The sequence below is a fragment of the Diceros bicornis genome, chromosome 23, assembly GCF_020826845.1.
Source record: "Diceros bicornis minor isolate mBicDic1 chromosome 23, mDicBic1.mat.cur, whole genome shotgun sequence".
Lineage (NCBI taxonomy): Eukaryota > Metazoa > Chordata > Mammalia > Perissodactyla > Rhinocerotidae > Diceros > Diceros bicornis.
In genome coordinates this window covers 26,340,963-26,365,394 of record NC_080762.1, presented here as the reverse complement: position 1 = coordinate 26,365,394, position 24,432 = coordinate 26,340,963, and the positions used below count along the sequence as shown (strand labels likewise).

The 24,432-nt window shown below is 44.7% G+C and overlaps 2 protein-coding genes across 2 annotated transcripts in view; both read left to right on the top strand.

The window, feature by feature from the left end:
• FOXO3 (forkhead box O3) overlaps nt 1–24,432 on the top strand; it is a 122,285-nt gene that overhangs the window by 89,586 nt on the left and 8,267 nt on the right. Inside the window, exon 3 of the mRNA XM_058566494.1 lies at nt 10,876–12,308. Within this exon, the coding sequence (XP_058422477.1) occupies nt 10,876–12,273 (1,398 nt within the window). The 3' untranslated portion in view covers nt 12,274–12,308. The remainder of the gene's footprint in view (nt 1–10,875; nt 12,309–24,432) is intronic.
• The window catches only part of CEP57L1 (centrosomal protein 57 like 1), a 462,537-nt gene continuing 447,579 nt past the window's right edge, over nt 9,475–24,432 (top strand). The window contains exon 1 of the mRNA XM_058566503.1: nt 9,475–9,599. Within this exon, the coding sequence (XP_058422486.1) occupies nt 9,486–9,599 (114 nt within the window). The 5' untranslated portion in view covers nt 9,475–9,485. The remainder of the gene's footprint in view (nt 9,600–24,432) is intronic.

The following is a 24,432-nucleotide window of genomic DNA, read 5'->3' as shown; positions in this document are numbered from 1 at the left end:
GAGCATTGGCCCAGATACATCAAGTTCCTTCGACAGCAGGTGAAGTAGACTCTACTTTGGATTTCTCTTGTTCCCTATGTGCTTGCTTGGAGGAGACTTAAAACCAGGGTGTGTTACCCGTGGTGTTAAGTATGCCTTTGGGGGCTCTGGGCCAACCACAGCACCAAGTAATGGGGGCCCCGTGGCATCCCAAGACAGGGATCCCAGCTCCTCACCATGGATGTACCCTTGACCGCTCTGCCAATCCCTTGCCTTACCAAGTAGCCCCCACGCATGGTCATTGCGCCCTTCTTACCATCCCTTATTATAGAGAACCTTAAGCCTACTTATTAGATTATGTTGTCTTGTTTTTAGAAATTGGGTTGTATAATTGAAGTTAATAGCCAAAGGTGAGACTTGTCAACTTGAAAACAAGCTAGATGCTTCCTCACATTTTACAATGGAAGCTTACTTCCATCTTCACTCCTGTGAGGATTGTTCATTGAGCTCATGTTTTATAACATTTCATTTAAATGTATAATTCAGATCTATTTTGTGGCTGTTGCCCCCTTCCCACTAATTCATTGATTAATTAAATATTTTTTGAGCACCTACTGTGGACCAGGCCCCATGCTAGGTGCCAAAGCTGTGATAAGACATGGTATCTGGTTTTAAAGAGTTCAGTATATGTTAGAGGAGACAGACTTCTATTCCTCAAGTTAGAAAGCAAGGCAGACTGAAGATGGATGGATGGATGGGTGGGTGGATGATAGATGATAGATATTATCCATCCTTTGTGCGCCCTGCACTTCACCCCTTCAGTTGGTGTGGGAATCCAGACATTGGGACTCACGTTTTTTTGTTTTTGTTTTTTTTATAATTTTTATTTATTTATTTATTTTCCCCCCCAAAGCCCCAGTACGTAGTTGTATGTCATAGCTGCACATCCTTCTAGTTGCTGTATGTGGGACGCGGCCTCAGCATGGCTGAAGAAGCAGTACGTCAGTGCGCGCCCGGGATCCGAACTCGGGCCGCCAGCAGCAGAGTGTGGGCACTCAACCGCTAAGCCACGGGGCCAGCCCTAATGTTGTTTTTATTTATTTATTTATTTATTTTATAATTTTATTTATTTATTTTTCCCCCCAAAGCCCCAGTAGATAGTTGTGTGTCATAGCTGCACATCCTTCTAGTTGCTGTATGTGGGACGCGGCCTCAGCATGGCCGGAGAAGCGGTGCGTCGGCTCGCGCCCGGGATGGAACCCAGGGCGCCAGCAGCAGAGCTCACGCACCCAACCACCAAGCCACGGGGCCAGCCCCCTAATGTTGTTTTTAGTGGTATTACTGTTACGCCTCAAGGCCAGGAGATCTGAGTTTGTCTCAGATCGGCTGCCACTTACTAGCTGATGGAATTCACGTACATCCCTGTATCTCTCGTGCCCGGTTTCTGTCACTGTAAAGTTAAGGTTGCTTTTTACTAGATGGGTTTCACAGATCTCTCCATTTTCCCAGTATTATTTTTTACTGAACTTCCTGCCCTGATCACTTATATAATGCCATGAAAGTGATTAAATTCTCTGATGTATTCCTGAATTCTGGATGTGTATTTCCAGTGCCCTTTTATTCTCCCATTTCCACCCACAATAAGTTTTCAAACTGGAAAAACTTGCAACTTTATTTTTTTAACATCTAAGTGAAAATTACGTTAATAAAACTATTTCTGTTCTACTTTGTTCTACTTTGCATAGTCAGTTTCAAGAATGTTCTGTAACTTCACAGCTTTTAACCCTTTGAAGCCATTTCTTGTGGCTAGCTGTGCACGGTGTTAAAAGGGAATTTAAGTAGCGTCTGTTTGCCGAGCCACTGTGGGAAGGGGAAACAGATTCAATCACATCAGGGAAGAAGCTTGGAGAAAGAGAGCAGGGCCTCAAATGCTGCAGCTTTAACCTGCTTTCTGGGGACTGTCGTTCTTTTGACTCCATGCCCTGAGCTGCCGCTTCCTCAGTCTGTGGGGAGAAGGACGGACGTGGGGTTGGAAGTGGGAGGGTTTAGGGGGAGAGGCAGGGTGCTGCAGGGAGTGGGTGTGGGCAGAGGTTGCAGGGCTGCCAGGGTTCTCTGTGTGCCGGAAGTGCAGGTTTGGCTGTGAGGAATGGAATGTTCCCTCTTGCCCTCCAAGAGCAGAGACAGCTGTGGAAGAGCTTGAAAAGAAGATTGCTAAACGAAAAAAATAAAAAATTAATATGAAAATAAAACCCACACTAGAAAACTCAACAAAACTGTCTGCAGTAGAGTGGTAGCCATCTTTTTCATGCTCTTTAAGAGAACTTGCTTCCCATCTAGGATTTGTTTTTCACTTGGGGGCAGGACAAATTGCCCAGCCCTTCATTTCCTAAGAAAGCCTCATGTGTCTCATTTTGCCTGGATAAAAACTGGGTTCATAATGCTCATCACAAGATGACGTTGATGATTTTATTCCTCCTAATGAGGGACCACAACCTGTCGCTTACTGCCTGAAAACTTGAGACAAATGTTAGTTTTCAAAGGAGGTCTCTGTGGGTTAGAGGATTATTATCAGCAAATTTCATGGAAATCTTATTTCTAGCTGAAAATTGAATCCTTCAGCCAAGTTCCTGACAATATTTATTTTAGAACATCGTCTCTTTTAAATAAGTCCCTTAATGGTTTAAACTCTCCTTGCTTTAGACAGAGTAAGAGTGCAGCTAGCCTGGAACTTGTCTTACACATCAGGGTTGATTGTGCAATCCTTTATGTGAATGTTTATTTTAGGTTTCTTCTCAGTCTGAAAGGCTTATTTGGCTATTAGAGGTGGTATTCCATATAGTCAGAAATAATAACTGTTTCTGATTGCAAGTCTGTTTTATGCTGTCATGCTTTCTATACTTGCTTTTGAACAAGTTAGGCCCAAAGGAGATAAAAATCTAGTGGAAGAGGGTAAGCCAGCTAAAACCTAGACTCTAGCAGTTGTCTCATGGGAAGGACCAGCCCTCACACTTCTCCCTCAGATGGTGGTGCTACTTGTACCTTTGCAACGTCCACCCAAGGGTCTTTGCACTGAGTGTAATGGTGTAGTGTTTTGCACAGTCGAGGAATGAGAAACAGAATGTATCATAGTTAGTAATGTTCTTGAGGCTGTCTGAATATGTACTTTGGTTCTCAGAGAAGTTCTTTAAGTAATGCTTGACTGTATTCTTAACAATGGAAGCTATTAAGTACCTCAGGATTGGGGTATGGCTTTTTTAGTGTTTATTTTTACCCACTCTTCTTGGTGTTTTACTTGAAGGACAGTCTATACGAGAGATTGTGTGAGATTGAGTGCTAATTCAGGGAGGCTCCTGAAATTTACAGGGATCAATTACTGTTCCAACCCATTCTTTCTTCAGTCTATATCAATTCCTGGGTTTATGGAAGTCCACATGCCCTCTTTTCTGTCCACGTTGGGTGGAGAAGTGGCACAGGGCAGAATAAGATGACTGTCCACAAGGCAGTGTAAGGGCAGGGACCATTCACCCTCCCCCTGGCCTTTTTTTTTTTTTTTTTTGTAAAAAAAGATATCTGGACCCCAGTGATCTGAAAAATTGCTCTAATGCTCCATTTTACTCTGTACATATAATCACAGCTTTAATCTGTGACCCCAATTTTCTCATCCTTATCTTCTAAATGGTGGAAATTTGGACTTAAAGAATAGCAACTGTGCTGTGTCACCAGACCTGGGAAGACTAGGAATCGTTAGGTTGGAATCAGCTTCTCAGACAGTGGAAATGTAAGGGGGAAATTCCAGGGGTTCTGAGCTCCAATTGCACATTAGAATAATCTGGGGAGCTTTAAAAATATACTTCTCCCCAGGCCTTACCCACACCAATTGAATCAGAACCCCTAGGAGTGGGGTGTGAGTGTTGAAAGTCTCCACAGGTGATTCTGATGGGCAGCCAGGGTGAAGAATTAATACATACTTAAGAGAAATCAGGGCCTCTTCCAGAGAACTGCCTTTGAAAGAGCCTGTCATTATATAGTCACGTGCCACATAACGATGTTTCGGTCAGTGACAGACCATGTATGTGATGGTGGTCCCACAAGGTTAGTACCCTATAGCCCAGGTGTGTAGTAGGCTGTTCCATCTAGGTTTGTGTAAGTATGCTCTGTGATGTTCGCACGATAACGAAATTGCCTAACAACGCATTTCTCTGACCGTATCCCCCTCTTTAAGTGACCCATGACTAAATCCAAAGGCAGCTTCCCAGGCCCTCTCCTGAAGCTGTATCTGCGTTGCTCTGCTGTGACACCCAGCTCCCTGGGTCTCCCATGGCTCATGCTTTCCGTTGGGCTTTTCATGTGACCTTTATCATCTACTGTTCAGCAGGTGCACACGTTAGAATTGAGGCATTTGGCAGCCTCGTTCTGAATTGTCAGTGCCCACAAGTCAAAGCAATGATACCATAAGTCAAAGCTGGCCCTGTGTGCAAGGTAGATGAGTACTGTATTTAAAGGCGGTCCTTTGCGGATCGTCCCCACTGAAATCCCTCGTAAGGACGAGGGAGACGCCTGCAGTCTGCCTGGTGGGAAGCAGTGGGTCTGGCTTGAGTGTTGACAACCATAATTCTCATTTTGCTGCTTTTGAGACAGCAGAAAAAAAAAGAAGAAAAGGCTGTCTTTTAAAAAAAAAAGAAAAGGGCAAGAGCCTTTAAGAGTTAAATTACACAACTCCCTTTTTATTTTTAAAGTCAGTGGATTCCTTGTTGCTGTTGCTGAAAAAGATAAATTGATACCACATGTTGCTTCCAGACAAAACCCTCTCTGTGTTCCAGGGGAAGCACATGCAGCTGGTGTCTGGGTTGGTGGACAGTCTCCACACGGTAAACACAGTTTGGAAGGGGCTGAAGCGGACACAGGGTAGCAACAGTTAAGAAATTACCAGTTACTCCTGACTGGCACAGCATCTTTGAAATTCTTTTAAGAGTTTGAAATCTTTTCCTGGAAGGAGCCGCCCTCACACCTTTTGGCTTAAAGTATATGGTGCTCGGAAAACAGTAAGTGAACATTTGTGATGTCACTGCTTCCGTATGTGGGATCTGACAGTTGAGAGCCTCTTTTGTGCTTGGCACTCCAATGAGTACTCTGCATGCGCAATTTCATTTACTCTTTCCAAATATCCTAGAGTTAGGCAGAGAGGGTGTTTTTATCCCCATTTTATGAAAGGGGCAACCAAGGTTAAGTCATTTGCCCAAGGTCGCAGGACAAATGCCAGGGCCAGGATTCCGACTCGGATCTGGCTGACATCAAAGCCTGCGGTCTTTCTTCGGCATCACGCTGCCTCCCTCCGTTGGCCTCCTTAAATGCATGTGTGAATTATCCACTTTGTAAAGTATTGGTGGAATACTTTTTCGTTTCAGGCAGCTTCTCTCCAACACCTAATCTGATCTGTTTTGGGTCCATCTGTCTTCACAACCAGTTGGCATATATGTAATCACTATGTGCACTTTAGCATTAGCAATAAATGCATCTTGCAGTAGACAGCTGCCTTCAGTATAGCAAGAAAAATAATTACCAGATTCTGATGTGTACAGTCATCTTGATGCTAATTTCTTCGAGGAGGGCCAAGCGAAGGGATCCCTAGCCTGTGGCCCACATGAACCACAGTAAGCATAGCGTGACTGTGGAAGGAGAGTTGCCTCATGCTGCCTCCTACACACTGCTGCACATACCTTGAAATATTAGGCCACTAATTGCAACTGCAATCACAAAGGACACCATTTAGCCAGTTGTTACTAATTAACTACACCTAATTTCTGTCCCAGAGCAGAGCTTGCTTCTGTGTAAATGGTTTTGTAAAAGAGAAGATTGAGGGGGCTGGCCTGGTGGCATAGTGGTTAAGTTTGCACACTCTGCTTCAGTGGCCCGGGGTTCGCAGGTTCGGATCCCCAGTGCGGACCTACGCACAGCTTATCAAGCCGTACTGTGGCAGGCGTCCCACATATAAAGTAGAGGAAGATGGGCACGGATGTTAGCCCAGAGCCAGTCATTGTCAGCAACAAGGAGAGGATTGGCAACAGATGTTAGCTCAGGACTAATCTTTCTCACCAAAAAAAGTAAGTAAGTAAAGAGAAAATGACATAAAAATGAGATGAAGAGTATTCTTATCTCTGCTCTCTCTTCAGACACGTTGTGATGGAGTTGCTTTAAGGGTTCCCTAAATCTTTGGATCCATGTTGGAGAAAAACTGGTATATTTATCCCTGAAGCTCAAGTTTCTTTCTAAAGATGGTGCTTTCTTGTAATTCATCAGTATCCTGATTTCTTGGTAGTGGATTTGACTAACCGGAACTATTCAACATGGTCTGGGGTTGAGGTTATAGTTGCTTCTTGGTGCCTTTAGTTAGTAAACTTGATGACAGAATGGCCTGAGCTCTAGCAATAGGAGTCTTGGTTGGTAATATTTACCTTTTCGCCTTAGCCTTAAGGAGAGCACATCCCTGGTACTTCAGCCAATTAACATTGGCCTGCCTCACAAGGTGTTTCAAAATGTGTATTTAGATGTGATCAGAAAAACCACTCTAGTCCTATCAAACCATTCCTCCTTTACCTTCAGCTCCTGATCCCCAAACTAATGTAAAATCTTAGAAATTTAGACTATTTGGTAAGATGATATATGAATTAGTGGAAAACCATAGAATATTTTTAATCTGGTAGTTTTATAGTTTAAAATACACATAGTACATTAGAGACTAATTGACAGAGCCTAATGGAGAGGTCTTTAGAAAACTTAAACTATAAATCATAAGAGGATTTTACAGTTGGCTTGCCTATTTTTATAAATCCCACTTCTTTATTCCTGGGATTGAGGTGAGGGAGGAGCAGTTTGAAATCTTACAGAAATCATATCATCATTAGTTTTTGTCATCAGGGAAGGTGTGGAGAAACATTGCAGTTCTGACATTTTATCCAGCATTTATTTATTTACCTTTTCCTGCTTCACCAAAATTTAGATAGAGAAGCTAGTGATTAGAATCACGACCTATGAGGGAAACCAGAATACAGTTCTGGCATCTGACCTTGTCAGAGTGAGGGGCCATATTTGTTAGCTTCTGTCAATGCCCTGCCTTCAGATAATGGATTTTGTAAATGGAAGGCTGGCCAGCCTGTATGGATAGAAGGCTGCTAAGAAAGGGGACTATGAGGATGGTGGTGGCACAGTTTCTGTTTGTGTTGTCTCAGTAATGTAACTGGAAAAACCTGTCTGAGTGTTGTGTAGGTAATACACCTCAGGGAATGTATTCTGCCACTAATAACCTCTAAAACAAGAATAGAGCAAATATTGGACACCGAAGCTAATCACCCGTGTAATAAGTTGGGTTTTGTTTCAGAATGGTAACCACTGCCCTCTCCTTAGAGTGAATGCTGTGGTGGGCACCTTAGCAAAGAAAGCATCTGCTCAAGTGAGCCTTCACTTATAGGTTTGCTCTTCTGAAAGACAGGCTTTCTTTTAAATTTTTTTTTTTTTTTTTAATTTTAGAAAAGACCCACCAAATTATTACCCCTAACTATTTTGTAAACAAAATTGCAGTAATAAGATTGTGCTTTTGTATCTTTCTTTCATAAATGTTTGTTTCTTTAAATGTTAGCACAGATAGGTTAAACAATGACTTCTACATAATTTGGTGACAGACCTTTGGTTCTTATAGACACTAGCTGTGTGACCTTGTGTGAGTTATTTAATATCATCTCTCAGCCTGAGTCTTAAGATATATGATGAGGGCACTGATGCCAACTTTGCAGGTTTGTTATGAGGATTAGAGACAATGAATCTAAAGCCTATGGCCCAGTACCTGCTGGTGCTGTAATCAGGCAGGCTCTCCGTTCTTCACCCTGGAAGTTAGGGCCTGGGCTCTGACCCCTGCAGATCTGTTCCTAGGTATGGGGATGCCAGCCCCTCTACCATGTACCCTTACAGAAGCTTAATTTTTATCTCCAAATTTTAACCAATTGTAGCTTTTCATTTTATAAAATTACACGTATACATTGTCGGGGTTTAGAGTTGTAGTAATAGATGACCATTAGAAAATTCATACAGGGCATTTTGGAGATCTCTAAATTATTTCTTTTTTTTTTTTCTCAGTTTGGAATTGGTTAAATTAAAAATACATTTTTAAGAAATATTGTTCCCTAAATGCTTTTTAAAAGGAGGATAACTGGATACTTATGATTGGTCATTGTTAATTCTGAATGTTGGTCTGAACTCTTTCCAAAATCTGGAGCAGAGGGGCCTGGCCAGGGTGGGGGTGACTGGACCAGTGTCCACGTGGCCCCGCATAGCCTCAGCCTATTTTTCCACCAAGAAGATGAAGCTTAAGTTTTTGTTTAATATATCTAGTCGTGTGAATACTCAATAGTAGAACCACCTTGCACTTGCCTGCTTTGTGAATCCCACCAAGTGAGTTTTAAGAGCATGCTTCAAATCCATTTTACAGAGACAGTGTTTTACTTTTTAAAGAAATGTAATTTCTGAACCATTAGTAGAGATGCCATTATTCTTTTAAGAACCATACGAGTGAAAGGGAAGCAGGATATATAGTCTCCTGGGCAACATTTGTCTCATCAGATACAGGCCTGTTGCCTGTTTGCTTCTCACAAATGCATCTTTATGGCCACCGTAGAAATGCCAACTTTTGACCCACGGTTGTTGACGCTCACTGCCCAGCCTGAACTGTAGGCCTTCCTTGCACAGAAACATAGACGTGGGAGGTACTGTGAGTATTTTGGGTTATTTACTTATGGTAACATCCCGCTGACTTGCTGTGTTTTAAAAACATTCTGGTAGAACACATGTATTTGTATCTTCTACATAAATACAGTTGGCGATTGCCAATTTTTTTAAAACTATGGGAACTTTTAGGATTGTTCGTATTTAATGCACAGCATCAGGCAACATCTTATGTCTTTAACTTGCAAATAAAAACTCATCTGGCCTGCAGGTGCTGTTCCAGATGTGGAGAATCCATCGACTCCTCTCTCTTATTCCACGTGAGGCATTTTACAGATTAAAAGGAGCTCGCACAGGTGGTGAGCTCTCTCCACCAGGGACTCGGTGCTTTCTAATAGCGTAAGAACACTCTGATTTCGTACGTGACTGGCTCCTAAAGTATCTTATCATATATCATCCTTACGTCATCCCTGTCAGGGAGGGGTGATTTGGATGCTATTAGGGCTGTAATGAAGATGGAGAACTGGAGTTATTGCAGATGGGTTAAGTGATTTGCTCAAGGTCACATGGTTGGTCACAGACAGAGATGGGACTGGATCTGGGTCATGCTGTCAACTGGGCTTATCTACCAAGCCAGGAGGAGGATTCTTGCAAGATGGGTGTAGTCATTAGTGTTTTGAAGCTATTTTTCCCTATTTCTCTTTTCTTTTTTTGTGAGGAAAATCAGTCCTGAGCTAATATCTGCCAATCCTCCTCTTTTTTAGCTGAGAAAGACTGGCCCTGGGCTAACATCCATGCCCATCTTCCTCTACTTTATATGGGACGCCGCCACAGCATGGCTTGACAAGCGGTGCATCGGTGCACGCCCGGGATCCGAACCGGCGAACCCTGGACCGCCGCAGCGGAGCGTGCGCGCTTAACTGCTTGTGCCACCAGGCCGGCCCTCTCTTTTCTTTTTTAATAAACCTTTTAATTTAGAAGAGTTTCAGATTTACAGAAAAGTTGCAAAACTAGAACAGAGAGTTCTCATATACCCAACATTGTTTTCCCATATTGTTAACATCTGTTAGCTTGGTACATTTGTCACAATGAATGAACCAATATTGACACATTATTATTAACTAAAGTCCCTAGTTTATTCAGACTTCCTTCATTTTTACCTAATGTCCTTTTTTTGTTCCAGCCTCCCACCCAGGATACCACATTATGTTTGGTCATCATGCTTCTGTAGGCTCCTCTTGGCTCTGATAGTCTTGAGGAGTACTGGACAGGCATTGTATAAATGTCCCTTAATTGGGATTTGTCTGGTTTTCTCCTGGTTAGACTGGAGTGATGGATTTTGGAAGGAAGGTGCCATTTTCATCACATTATTTGAATGCATGTCATCACCATGACTTATCCTGTTGATGTTCCCCTTGGTCACCTGGCTGAAAGAGTGTTGGTCGGTTTTCTTCAGTGTACAGTAACTCTTTTCCCGCCTTTTTGTACTGTTCTCTTTGGAAGGAAGTTAACTATGCTCAGACCACATTGCCTTGAGGGGAGAGTATCTATAAATTATTTGGAATTTTTCTGAATGGGAGATTTGCCTGCTTCTTCTGTCATTGCTGCCATTTTTTCCTTAAGCCTGCCAGACAGGTATGACATTGTGGCAGGAGGAGACGGAATCATAGAAAGGATAGGTTAAAAATGCACTCCAGTTCTGAGCTCATAGAAGTTAAGAAAAGGTAGATGCTGCTTCTATGCTGGTGGAAGAGGGGACGATGAGAGAATAAATAGCCCCTGGGTGATTCATTATCCTAGAGCCAGGGAGGTGTGTGGCGAAGTGCGGGGAGAGGGTGGTGTGGTAATAAATTATAAGTGTGAACTTCAGAATAGGAAATACAATTACAGAAAGGACAGCAAAACTTAGGAATTTGGGGAAAACAATGTCAGTGAGCTTATACATTCCCAGCATCTCCTGGATATGAAACCATCACCCACCTCCTAAATATAAAACTTGCCGTTTACAATGTTGTCATTTAACTCCAAGCCAAGGCGGGTCCTGCAGCTGTTTGTCTTTTTTTTTTTTTTTTAAGCCTCTGAAATTGAGGAGTTTTTAAAAAATGAGTCCGATTAACTGTTTCTTCTCGGTACTCAGTTTGCAACATTCAGGCTCATCTTCTGCATTTTCCCTTCTCTCTGCAGAACTCTATCCGGCACAACCTGTCGCTGCATAGCCGGTTCATGCGGGTCCAGAATGAGGGGACTGGCAAGAGCTCTTGGTGGATCATCAACCCTGATGGGGGGAAGAGCGGGAAGGCACCCCGGCGGCGGGCCGTCTCCATGGACAACAGCAACAAGTACACCAAGAGCCGTGGCCGTGCAGCCAAGAAGAAGGCAGCCCTGCAGACAGCCCCCGAGCCAGCAGACGACAGTCCCTCCCAGCTCTCCAAGTGGCCTGGCAGCCCCACATCACGCAGCAGCGATGAGCTGGATGCATGGACGGACTTCCGCTCACGCACCAATTCCAATGCCAGCACAGTCAGCGGCCGCCTGTCACCCATCCTGGCAAGCACAGAGTTGGATGATGTCCAGGATGATGATGCGCCGCTTTCCCCCATGCTCTACAGCAGCTCAGCCAGCCTCTCACCCTCTGTAAGCAAGCCATGCACCGTGGAGCTGCCACGGCTGACCGACATGGCGGGCACCATGAATCTGAATGATGGGCTGGCTGACAACCTCATGGATGACCTGTTGGATAACATCACGCTCCCATCGTCCCAGCCATCGCCCCCCGGAGGGCTCATGCAGCGGAGCTCTAGCTTCCCATACACCACCAAGGGCTCCGGCCTGGGCTCTCCCACCAGCTCCTTTAACAGCACGGTGTTCGGACCCTCGTCTCTGAATTCTCTGCGTCAGTCTCCCATGCAGACCATCCAAGAGAACAAGCCAGCTACCTTCTCTTCCATGTCACACTATGGCAACCAGACACTCCAGGACCTGCTCACTTCGGACTCACTCAGCCACAGTGATGTCATGATGACCCAGTCAGACCCCTTGATGTCTCAGGCCAGCACCGCTGTGTCTGCCCAGAACTCCCGCCGGAACGTGATGCTTCGCAATGACCCAATGATGTCCTTTGCCGCCCAGCCTAACCAAGGGAGTTTGGTCAATCAGAACTTGCTCCACCACCAGCACCAAACCCAGGGCACTCTCGGTGGCAGCCGTGCCTTGTCGAATTCCGTCAGCAACATGGGCTTGAGCGACTCCAGCAGCCTTGGGTCAGCCAAACACCAGCAGCAGTCTGTCAGCCAGTCTATGCAAACCCTCTCAGACTCTCTCTCAGGCTCCTCCTTGTACTCAACTAGTGCAAACCTTCCGGTCATGGGCCATGAGAAGTTCCCTAGCGACTTGGACCTGGACATGTTCAATGGGAGCTTGGAATGTGACATGGAGTCCATTATCCGTAGTGAACTCATGGATGCTGATGGGTTGGATTTTAACTTTGATTCCCTCATCTCCACACAGAACGTTGTTGGTTTGAACGTGGGGAGCTTCACTGGTGCTAAGCAGGCCTCATCTCAGAGCTGGGTGCCAGGCTGAAGGATCACTGAGGAGAGGGGAAGTGGGCAAAGCAGGTCAGTGCCCAGTGCTATGGCATGATAACCCAGTGGGGATGGTTGGGGGAGGCTGTCTTTTATTTGCTTTGAACTTGACTCCACATTGAGAATTTGAGAACCGTGGAGCGGTGGTGCACAGTAACATGGCTGCCGCCAACCAGTTCATCTCCAAGTTTTACCTGCAAAACAAATAGGGCTGTCAGGTGCCCCTCCCCACAATTTGCTGACAGCTCAGGCATTTTATTGCCAGTGAAAAGAACACACTACACACATTTCAGAGATTTCTTTCTTCTTTGTATCCAGTCGCCCTTGCTGACCTATGTCACAGGTCTCCCTACTTGATGGATGGATGAGGGTGGAAGGGAAGGGGAGGAAGGGGGACCTTAAGTCACACAAACTTCAAGGTTAAGGACCCAACCAAAGGACTTCCTGAGACTCTCAGGCCCAACCAACACTGCCGTTGTCGATCCTCCGTGTTGTGGTTTCTCCATCCTTTTTTCCAGTCAAGTAACGATTTGCAGGTACTTCTAATTTACCTGTAGAATATGTATTCTGGGCTCTTTCATACATGGGTATTTCCACCAGAAGCAAGATCTGGTAGATTCTTCACCGTGGTAGTAAGCATCTTTCTTAGTTAGCACTCAGCATCTACGCAGTTAAAAGGAAAAAAGAGTTAAATTGAAAACAGGAGTTTTTCTGTGAGAGAGCACTTACTCATGTACTTCTTGTTCCCCAACGTATAAATGACGTCAGGTTCCCAGCAGAGTGACATGGGTTGTGAATGGTGACAGAGGTTTTTAAAGTTGTGGCATTTTAAAACTGTTGGAACCAGAGCAACCAGGCCACATGATGTGGTAAGAAGAGCATTTGATTGGAATCAGAAGTAGAGGGCTCAGTCCCACTTCTGCTTTCTGGCTGCCGTCGGGAGTGTGTCACTTCGCCTCTGAGCCTGGATTTCCAGTTGTAGAAAATGAGAATAATAGCCCCTGTTACTTCACAGGGTTTTTGCAGAATCAAATGCCCTGAAGTATGTGCAAGTGCTTTGTAAAACTGCAGTGGGCCGAAACATGTATGGTGTAATTAGGTAAACATACTGACAGATGATTAAGCAGGGAACCCAGAGAGGTTAAGTAGCTTGCCCAGGGTCACACAGCTAGACTCTGAATCCATATTTCTTGCATGGCTTGAACCATAATAGTTCCTCCTAATTTCCTTGAGATGGTAAAAAATAGGAAATGCTCTCAACCGGAGGCAGAGTAACAGTACGCAAGCTTGCCCTGAAACTTTCCTCCTCAAGAAGTAAGATGAACACTGGGGTCTTCTGCTGACAGGTTTGCACCCCCAGGCCCTCCCACGTCCACAGGCTCTGTTCTGTGCCCCAGCTCCTTTTTTCTTTTTCTTAATCTCAGCAGGCTCCTTACACCCTTCTTTAAATGGCATAAAAGAGAAATGGGATTCCAAGGCACAGAAACCTGGGCCTGTGTAACCCTCCGCCCCGGTGAGGGAATTACCAGGGTCTCCTACGGTGACTCACTCCAGCTCACCGATGGTTGTGGAAAGCGCAATGTCAGGAGTGTAGTGGTGCTGAAGCTTCTCTGCTTTCCCAGGCAGACGCAGGCCCTTAACAGACCTCAGACATCTGTTTTCAGTCATTTAATTGCCCTTGAGATGGTAAAAAGACTGCCGTGGGAGCTGAATAGGGTGACACACTTCATGCTGGCGGTTTAGTACCACTCCAGAGCTGCGACTGATGGAGACTGGTGGGGAGAAATTTAGATTATTTGGCTTTTAGAAGAATAAATAGTTTATCTTCCTTTAATAAGAGGAATTTGATTATGGTTTCTAAAGGCACAAGTAAGTTTTAATTTTGGTGTAGTTGTAAGGAGGCCACTTTCTAGTTCGTTGAAAAGAATAAGTTCAGAAGGAAATGTACTATCAATTTTCGTCTGATTTTTCAAGTGACTGTTTTACTTTTAGTTGAATGGCAGACCTGTCTTGTATATGTATAATCCTAAAGGGTTGTATAAAAATACTTAAGGGAGACTTAAATACTTAAGTTTTTAAAACATGTTTAATTATTATTAAATATTTTGATAATATTATTTTGATAATAAGTGACTACTTTTGGGATAATGCATTTGATTATTATGCCCTTATGAAACCGTAGGTCATTTAGTCACCTTTTTCTCAGAACATTGTTTTAAGAAGATATTTCTTCAATTAAAAATGAGAAGTCATCAAATTTTCCTGAATGTGAACTAGTTCAGTATGACCAGAGCAAGAGTGGAAGCATCCTAAAGACAGTGATGGGTTTCGAGGGGGTCTGGTTTCTGGGTTTAGGATTTCTCTTTTACTCTGGAATGAATTGCTCCGTTGAACAGCCAGGAGCACGGTGGCCTGAAGTACATTCTTTGCTTTTAAACTTAACTTGTGGCTATCACTTTATTGAAGACTCTCTCCTGAATTCACACAACAGGCCTGAGGTTGCAATCGCAGGCCTCGCTTCTCCCAAATTAAGCACCCCAGCTTCCCAAAGAGTTGTTCTATAATGACTCTCTTGGTTTGTTGTTTTTTTTTTTTTAAACCAGTAGTCATGGTATTCTCCAGACTCACTTCCTGGCTTGCTCACTGACGGTCACGTAACCCTGAATTGGAGCCGTCTTGTTGTGAAGTTAATGGAGCAGTTCTGTCCAGGTGACAGACAGTTTTGCCGGAGAGCTGTGGTGGGGAGCTTCTCTGGGGGCTGGGTGTTTCACACGTGTCATTCATTTTAGACCATGTGTAAAAGCCTTTGACCTATGGGTCTATCTGGAAAAGAAAAAAATAACCATACCTTTTTATGAGTGCCAGTTACTGGGGTGTGAAGGGCACTTTCTTCTCTCAGGGACTCATAAAGCTTGATGCATATACTTGGTGCACAAATTGAAAGCATAGATGTCTGTGAGCTAGGGTGGTGGTTGCAAGGCTGAGCTTCCAGTGAGCCCTCCTCAGTTTGACATGTGTGTCCTATCGGAGAGAAAGCAGCTTCAGTCTCACCGTAATTTTATTGTCAAAAGATGCCTAAATTCACAAGTTCTTTCATTCATCTTCATCCTTTGGCATTTGGAAACCCCATTAGGGAGCAGCCCAGTATTTAGTTGTTCCAGCTGCTTGATGATAAGGATTGGAAACCATCAACCAGGAAAACCCAGATGGAGAGGAGAGGGGCAGTTTTCTTCCTGTTTCTGCCACTGGCCACATCACTGATGAATCTCTTAGAACAGTAGGTTTCTCGTCTGTCATAAGAGGACAGAATCGTAGAGTTTTAAAGATGCATAGTATGTATAATTGTAAACCTGAAACCTAACATTCTGTCTGTGAGATGGAGCTGTAACGAGATAGTGGTATACTAGTGTGGGAGGCCATGTGGAATTTATATGCAGGCTACTTCCCAAAAGGAGGAAATCTTTGATGCTTGTTGGACTGATGTTTTACTGCTGTGATTCTGTTATGTCTTTAAAGATTCACGTTGGGGGATAAGATTAATTCTGATTTAATCAAATACAGACAATCTAAGTTATTTATGCCATGTTTTTTCTTGATGTAGATATTTCTGTTTTAGGGAATGTAATGTGTGGTAAATATGAATCTGTACATATTCTGTGGAGAATATACTGTGTTACTTGTACTTGGGACTGTAGTCTAGTCTTTGGTTACAATACGCCAGCCTCAAGAATTCTGCACCTGCAGGAATCGTTATTCTTTTTAAAAAGCCTGAAGTCTCAACTGTCATTCATGAAGAAAATGGCTGTCTGGATCTTTCTAGTGTTGACAACCGTAAAGGAAAATTGACACAGCTGTGCAAAGGGGTTTCTGTGCAGAGGCTGGTGCACTCCTTCCATACATTCTTGTCCCTGGAAAGTAGTGACAACCAGCACCACGGCTGTTCTTCCTGGGCCTGTGGGGTTTTTAATGTGCCTGTGGTCACCTCTGGCCAGCCTGCTAAGCATGGGGACAGAGCCTGAGTGGCTCTCACTTAAAGTAGTTGCATATATAAATGGCTTTCTGGAAGGTCTCTTTTGGCCGCAGAGCATATGTGGAGCGTAAATAAATTGGGGTGAAAATCATCAGAATTACTACTGGTAATTCTTGTGAACTTTAAGCTCCTATTAAATGCTTCTTTTTAGAGTGTTCCTAATGCTCAATATTCAATATCTTGTAAATAAAGTCTTGTACAAGTAAAGTCTTCCCTAGGCACCCCCTGTGCTTCTCACAGGTGACCTTTCTGTATAGAGATGGAAAAAGGGGCCTGTTGGGATCCACTTCTGTGCCATCGCCAAAGAGATTGGCCTGCCAGAGGTCCACCTTGGCCCTGGGGCAGGTGGAAGGATATTTGCTGACTGCTTTCTCGTCCCGGACTTGGAGACACAGGTTTTAGCACTGGATTTTCGTTCCAAGATGGAGATTCTCCACCTTCCAAGAGACATCACCTACTTCCCCTGGGTTTTGTTGGTGTGTTCATTTGATTTCAAAACATTGTTTTCCTCCATCCTGCAAATTGTTTTGAAGTTTCAAGTTTTAAAAACTAAAATGAATTGAAATTTTGTTGTGCGAATTAGAGACACTTCACATATTTAGATGTCCTGTAGATCAGTGTTTCACAGAATGGTACATCCTCAGGATATTCATGGGTATTAAGTGGAAAATGGGTTCTGTGGTCAAATAAGTTTGAAGTATGCCATGTTAAAGTGAAATAGGGTTATTTCCAACAGGACTTTTCAGAGCCTTAAAAGTTAATATACATAATAAACCTTCTTGGGTAGGATTGCAGTGTTTCCTAAATTTATTTGATGTCTTTTGACATCAATAAGGATTTGAAGTCAAATCCTTTTTCTTTGAGAAACCATAGAACCAGCGTTCTATGGAACCCTGTAAAGAAATCCTGCCCTAGATGTTGCTGAAAGGAGTCGAGAGCCCGCTTGGCAACTATGGATTCTTTGCCTTTTTCCTCTTGATTCTTGTTGAGTTTTTTGTACAGCTTTGTCATATATCAAGCTTTTCTCGGCCATGGCATGGATTCTGCTCTTGGATGAGCTAGCTGCCTGGCAAAATGGTAGGCCCCACCTTGGCAGAAGTGCTCCAGAAAAGCCTGAATTCATTAAACATAATTCATTTATTGTGTACCTGAGTGCATGAGGCACAGGGGATAGAGTTAAATAAAATAGGGTCCTCCCCCTCAAGGAATGCATGGCCTGGTTGGGAAGGTGGTGGCAGTGGTGGTGGTGTTGATCATTCGTCATAGAGGAAAAGACTGCCTTACCTGCAAGATTGGAGCATAGGACCAATGGATGTGTGGCAACCTTACGTGCCTGGTTTTTGGGACAACCCTGCTTTGAGGTGTCCTGTTCCATTAACACGTGGTCTATTCTGCCTGTTTGGGGGATAAAAACATAGACCCTGCACGTCAGGAGCTCCATGCTGATGGGGCAGAGTTCAGACTAAATCCAGATGCTGATTTCTGTTAAAAGCCCTGCAGGACGCTTGCTCTAGTTTATGTTTGATTTCTAGAGCCGATTCATCTCTGTTGGACGTGAGCCAGCCACCCACTTCAGCTCACTGTTCCTGGGGCTCTGCTCTGAGGGGAACTGTGGTTGAAAAAAGCCTCCCCTGCAACCCACTCCAAGTTAAATAACGTCTGTGTGATATGGCAGAGGGGCTGTGGGATTTGTAGCAGAAGGCTGCCGTTTTCATGGCTTTGTGCCAAGTCACTCATCTCTCTGAGTCTCAGTTTGCTTATCTGTAATATTGGGTTAAAATGAAAACTTAGCTCACACTAGCTCTGATATGGGCTAATTTGCTTTGGCAACTTTTTAAAAAGTTATTTATTGTTTACTGTTTTTTAAATCGGCTCCAGAGGTTAATACAGAATAAAGGAAGCAGCCAAGCCAATCTTACACTATTGGCAGAATGAATACTTTCCTCAGTAAACCAGAATCAATCAGATTTCTTTTTATCAAAAAAGTTGCCTGTTGTGTGAAACCTTTGATGTCCCCTAGAAGTCCTGCCTTACCATCTTGGGGGTACCCATGAGAGAAGCTATTTTTTCACTAACAGAGGGAATTTCTGCCACAGATGGAAGGAGGAGGTTTGTATGTGGTACCCCAAGTGTTTCCTTAGCGTCTTGAAAGGGTTGCCTGAGAAGTCTGGGCTGTCTGGCCTCAGCTCTTAGGGTGCCTGTCGATCTCCCCAGGGGCTGATGGCAGCTGTGTCGAGGGAGAAGCCTCACCCTTCCCCTTCTCTGCTACCTCAGAGTGTAGCCTCTTCTGTTGGGAGGGGGCCTGGAATCTGATCTTCCCCCTCCCACTACCAGGCCATCCCAAGCCACACAGAGAAATAAAGAGCTGTTCCAGGAACAGAAAGATTACCACACAATAAATAGCACGATGCTGGCAGTGATCTGGCCGTGGACACCGCCCCCCCACACACACACAAAGGAGAGCCAGTGGTTTACCCCCTTTCTGGCTAACATGACACAATTTGGGGTTCAGAAAGTATGTCGCTGTAGCCTTAAGATCTCTTCCAACTCTAAGTTCAGTGAAAACCCAGAGAAAATGGGCCATTCTTCTCCAGGAGCTTTCCTCCCAAAGAAGTGGGGCCAGGCCTGGAGCTGAAATACACCACTGCCTCAGTGAAGAGCTGCGGTGCGCTTGGTTACAGGTGTTGCGTTTTCTTTCTTTCTCTCTTGGTAATAGACGTGGGCCTTACTCTGGAATCCTAGAATTTCTGTGGTTTTCTATAAACCTCTTTTTTGCTAAAATCTGTGATATTCCTTTTTTAAGGGATGAGAATTACTTAGTCATGAAGACCTCAGAGGGTAATTCCAGTGTTTCTGAAGGATAAACTTTAATTGCCAGTCTTGATTTGGTTGAAGGTTTGCATATCAGTATGTCCTGTCTCCCCCTACCCCTTCTCTCTCCTCCTTCCCTTTCTCTCTCATGAAAGAAGTCGGGACCATAAGTTTTTTTTAAGCATTCATGTCTGTGTGGAGTATTTGATTTAACTCCTCAGGGAAATTAATGGCCAAGAAGAGGCCAGAGATAGGAGTCTAGGAGTTCTGAGGTCAAAATTTTTAATTCATTTTCACCGGCCTCCCTGTGTGTACGTTACTGTAATTAGTTGGCTCTTCCATTGGTCATTTGTATGTTCAGAAATGATCAGAAAGCAGTATAGCCCAACGTATCTATAAGTAATCAGAAAATATGTGCTGACTGATAGACCTGTTAGAAGGTTTCCCTTTTCTTAACTAAAAATGATGCCTCAGGGCCAGCCCGGTGGCTTAGCGGTTAAGTGCGCGTGCTCTGCTACTGGTGGCCGGGGTTCGGATCCCAGGTGCGCACCGACACACTGCTTCTCTGGCCATGCTGAGGCCGCATCCCACATACAGCAACTAGAAGGATGTGCAACTATGACATACAACTATGTACTGGGGCTTTGGGGAAGGAAAAAAAGGAGGAGGATTGGCAATAGATGTTAGCAGAGCCAGTCTTCCTCAGCAAAAAGAGGAGGATTAGCACAGATGTTAGCTCAGGGCTGATCTCCCTCACAAAAAAAAAAAAAAAAAAAAATGATGCCTCAAGCCAAAGCACTCTCAGCCCAGCCCATCAAGTTTCCCTCAGGTCACCCTGCTGGCCGGGGTGGGCCTCGTGGTAGGGAGCCCCAGGCCCTTATCACCACAGTGCAGGTGCAGGCTGCTCAGGGGGATGTGGGCCACCCGAGCCCTATAAAATGCGGATTTACCTCACTCCACTTTGAATCTGCGCTGCTGGCCAGATCGCTGACCTCACGAAGGTCTTATGTCTCTTGTCAATCTTGGACCCACCCTCGAGACCCTCCTTTCAGTTCCTTCTTGGTTTCCTTCCTCTGTTGCACTGGTGTGTTGGTTGCTTCTTGGCCCCCGTCTGTGTCACCTGCATGTTCTGGTCACACCTTACAGGTGGATGAGTGTTTGGACGGTTTGTGGAACTAAAAGAGCTGATTTTGTGTGTTCAATTTCAGAATCACTTTTGGAAAAATTAGATTGTCTTCAAACCCCTGCACATCTAAAGCGGGAAGAGAAGACTGGAGACCCCTCTCTCCTGTACTTGGTGGTGGAACCCTTAGATGGGCTGGCTTATTACACCTGCACTTGCACCAGCCCCAAGGACACTGGGGTATCCCACCCTGAAGGGTTGGCTGCACGCTCCCAGTGGTTCCACCCCCACCCTCACCCCACCCCCACTCTCCCCCCTACTCCCAGCCAGTACAGTCAATGAAGAGTCACACAGGATGGGCCACACCCAGCAAATATAAACATTGTGATATTCAGGTCGTGGTTTATGGCTCTAAGCATTTCCTGCTGGATTAGGGTTCCCTTCTGTTTGTAAGTGGTGAATCACTTTAGCAATGACAGCTATTTGAGAGTTAGAATAGGAAGACTACTAATTTTTGGACTGGTAATAAAGGATATGTATGTACAGAAAGGGTGGGGGAAGGTAAATTCTTCATTAAATACTACTTAAAATTTTTTAATAACTTTTAAAAATTAAATTAGTTGAATGTTAAAGTTGTGCCTTCTACTGATCCTTAGGAGGTTTCCTCTTATAGAAAATATGAGTTTTAGAAACTTAATCAGAAGCCATCCTCCCCAAAAATTCTAGGTCTTGTCCCACAAGCAATAGGTTCTGCCTGGATACAAATAAGGTTAAGTCTTAGCAAATGTGAGTAGGTTTAAAATGCTTCATGGAAGCTATAGCACTCACATAAAGGGTGTTAAGTATTTGAATTGGCGGAGGGGAAGAGAGGACTGTTCCAGGAGGATGGTTCATTTACTTCTTCAGCCAACATTTATTGTGTGCCTATTCTATACGGTCATGATGTTTCTGTCAACAACGGACCACATATACGACGGTGGTCCCATGAGATTAGTACCATACAGCCTAGGTGCATAGTAGGCTCTACCATCTAGGTTTGTGTAAGTACACTCTATGATGTTCATTCGTTGATGAAATCGCCCAACGATGTATTTCTCAGAACATATCCCCATCATTAAGTGACACGTGACTGTATTTCAACTTTCCAGGCTACTTGGGATATCAAGAAAATGTTGTGTCCCTGAGTGGAATATACACTTCTTGAGGGCAAATACCATGTCTAACACAGTGCTCTTAAAATAGTAGGTGCTTGGGGGGCTGGCCCGGTGGCACAAGCGGTTAAGCGTGCGCGCTCCGCCGCTGCGGCGGCCAGGGGTTCGCTGGTTTGGATCCTGGGCGTGCACCAATGCACCGCTTGTCAAGCCATGCTGTGGCAGCGTACCATATAAAGTAGAGGAAGATGGGCATAGATGTTAGCCCAGGGCCGATCTTCCTCACCAAAAAAAAAAAAAAAAATAGGTGCTCCATAAGCATTTGCTTTGAAAACTTTCCTTTGCTTTCAAGGAGTTCCACATATCAGGAGTTCAATGTCTATGAAAAAATAACCGTTCCGGGCACTATATGATTAAGTGCCAGGTGAGTGGCTTAGGAGTTTGGAAGAGGACAGCCTGGAGGAGCCGTCTGATGTATGGGGGTGATTCACGTGGGCGGGGCGTGCAAACCAGGCAGCGTGTGACTGAACCTGACCCATCCGCCGAGGTAGGCTTGCTCCCGTGAGCGGTAGTGCGTAGTGGAGCCTGACCCCAGAGGTCTCTGCCAGCCGAGCTTTGGGGAAATTATAATTAAGTTTAAATAACCATGAGTCCAGAGAGGATCCAACACCCCTTAAAGGCTTTTGCCTTAAACGTGGTTCTTTAAAAGAATGTAATCCAGGGCCAGCCCAGTGGCGTAGTGAAGTTCGCTCGGTCCGCTTCAGTGGCCCAGGGTTCACAGGTTCGGATCCTGGGCACAGGCCTATGCACCACTTATCAAGCCATGCTGTGGCAGGCGTCCCACATATAAAGTAGAGGAAGATGGGCACAGATGTTAGGCCAGGGCCAATCTTCCTCAGCAAAAAGAGGAGGATTGGCAATAGATGTTAGGCCAGGGCTAATCTTCCTCACCAAAAAAACCAAAAAAATAAAATAATGTAATCCAAAACTTTACATGCTGTTTTATGTGGTCTGAAAAATCTAAGAATCTTAAGAAAATATGAAATCTCTACAACTTTGCTATTGACAGTAAATTAATAGGTATCATATTTCCACCGTGTCAGTCAACATATTCCACTCTGGATGTGCAAAGAATATTGGTTAACATAATCCCTGCCCCAGTATAAAGACATTCTTAAGTTAAACTTACATTAACCATCAGTAATCCTACAGTTTAGGCGACAGGAAAGTGGGTGCCTCTCTGCAGGGCCCCCTGCTCTTTGTCCCTCAAATGTGAAGTGCCAGGATGGCTGCTTCTCCTCATGAGGTTCCCCTGTGTTTATCAGCACAGCACAAAGCTGGCTGGAGGGCAGTCCACACTAGGTCCAGGTTATGAAGTGTCCTGCAGACAAAGGCTCTTCAGGGGCCTATCACCAGCCTTCAGAGACAGGCTTCACCTGCCGTCTTGAAAAGCCCAGGAATTACTGGGAGATAGCAGAAAGGAGTACTTAGACGAGTCAAGCTTTTACACAGACTAAGCTTTTTTAAAAAAATAGTATATCTATTTTGTGTCTTTCCAGCATCTTGTTTTGTTTTTTTTTGTGAGGAAGATCAGCCCTGAGCTAACATCCATGCTAATCCTCCTCTTTTTTTGCCAAGGAAGACCGGCTCTGAGCTAACATCTATTGCCAGTCCCCCTCCTTTTTTCCCCCATAGCCCCAGCAGATAGTTGTATGTCATAGCTGCACATCCTTCTAGTTGCTGTATGTGGGACGCGGCCTCAGCATGGCCGGAGAAGCAGTGCGTTGGTGCGTGCCCGGGATCCGAACCCAGGCCGCCACTAGCGGAGCGCACGCACTTAACCGCTGAGCCATGGGGCCGGCCCTCCAGTGTCTTCTTGAGTTGCCACCTTTGCCATGAAAAGCTTCTTATTTTGAGCTTCTCTATAACATCCTCATTTTGTCCCTAAGTATGAGGCTTGCCCATTAGAAAGCATGGAGCCTCTGGGCTGCATTTCCTGAAAACTTGACTTTCCTTTAGGGAGGCTCCTGAACTGAATACCAGTTTGGCCTCCAGCCTGGCCAAAACTTCCATACCTGTTCTGTTTCCCTCATAAACTATTCAGTGTCTAAAATGGCAAGTTGACGGCATTTGCCAAAATGTATTTTTATAGAGCTGCACTCCTAACTCCCCTTCTCTGGCGGTCACGGAGGATGGCTCTGCCCAGTGTCTCAGGCAGAGGGCTGGGTTTTCACTGGCCAGGCCCCTGCTGTCAGCGACCACCAGGCTGGTTTTCATGCACTTCCCTAAGTCCTCTTCACCGCCATTCCAACCTAGAAGATGCTGAAAAATTACCAAATTGAGGCAGAATGTTGTGAACTTTAGGTGTTTTCTTGAGCTGCTCTGTTTTGGCTGTGAAGATGAACTCTAAGGGAACTGCTGCCATTTTGGCACTCCCAAATTAGACGTGGTTGCCTATCCCAAGACCTGCAAAAATGCTGTTTTCCCTGGGGTGACACCAGCTACAGTAGCCTTGGTGGATGTGGGCAGATGGTTGTCGCTCATGATGGATTGGGGTCCGTTAGATCCTTCTAGGGGTGAAGCAGAGATGGCCGCAGGCAGGCGTTTCTTTGCTTTCTGCTCAGGGGTAGAAACTATCATACTCGGAAACCCACACCTGTTTTCTGAACTCCACATGAGGCTTCCCTGTCAGATTGAGTGAACATCAGTCCTTTTCCTTTTCTATCCTGAATGTTCCATATTTCATTCCCAGTTTGCCCCAGGAGTTGCAAGTTTGGCTTAAATTATGTTTGAAGAGTGAGGAAAGTGGTGCTTCACTTTAATTTTATTTTTCAGGCAGACTTCCCTCCAAGTATCTTTTAGTTTTAGCTGGAAAAGCAGTGGTCACCTTCATGAATTTGTGGATGCAAGAGTTTCATTCTCCTGGCTCTTTTTCCTTCCATGTCCTATTTGGTACTGGGGTCCTGTTCCTCTCCTCTCTGCCGAGAAGATAAAAACACTGCTGAGATATTGAAATCTGTCACAGTGGAGTTAAGTCTTGGA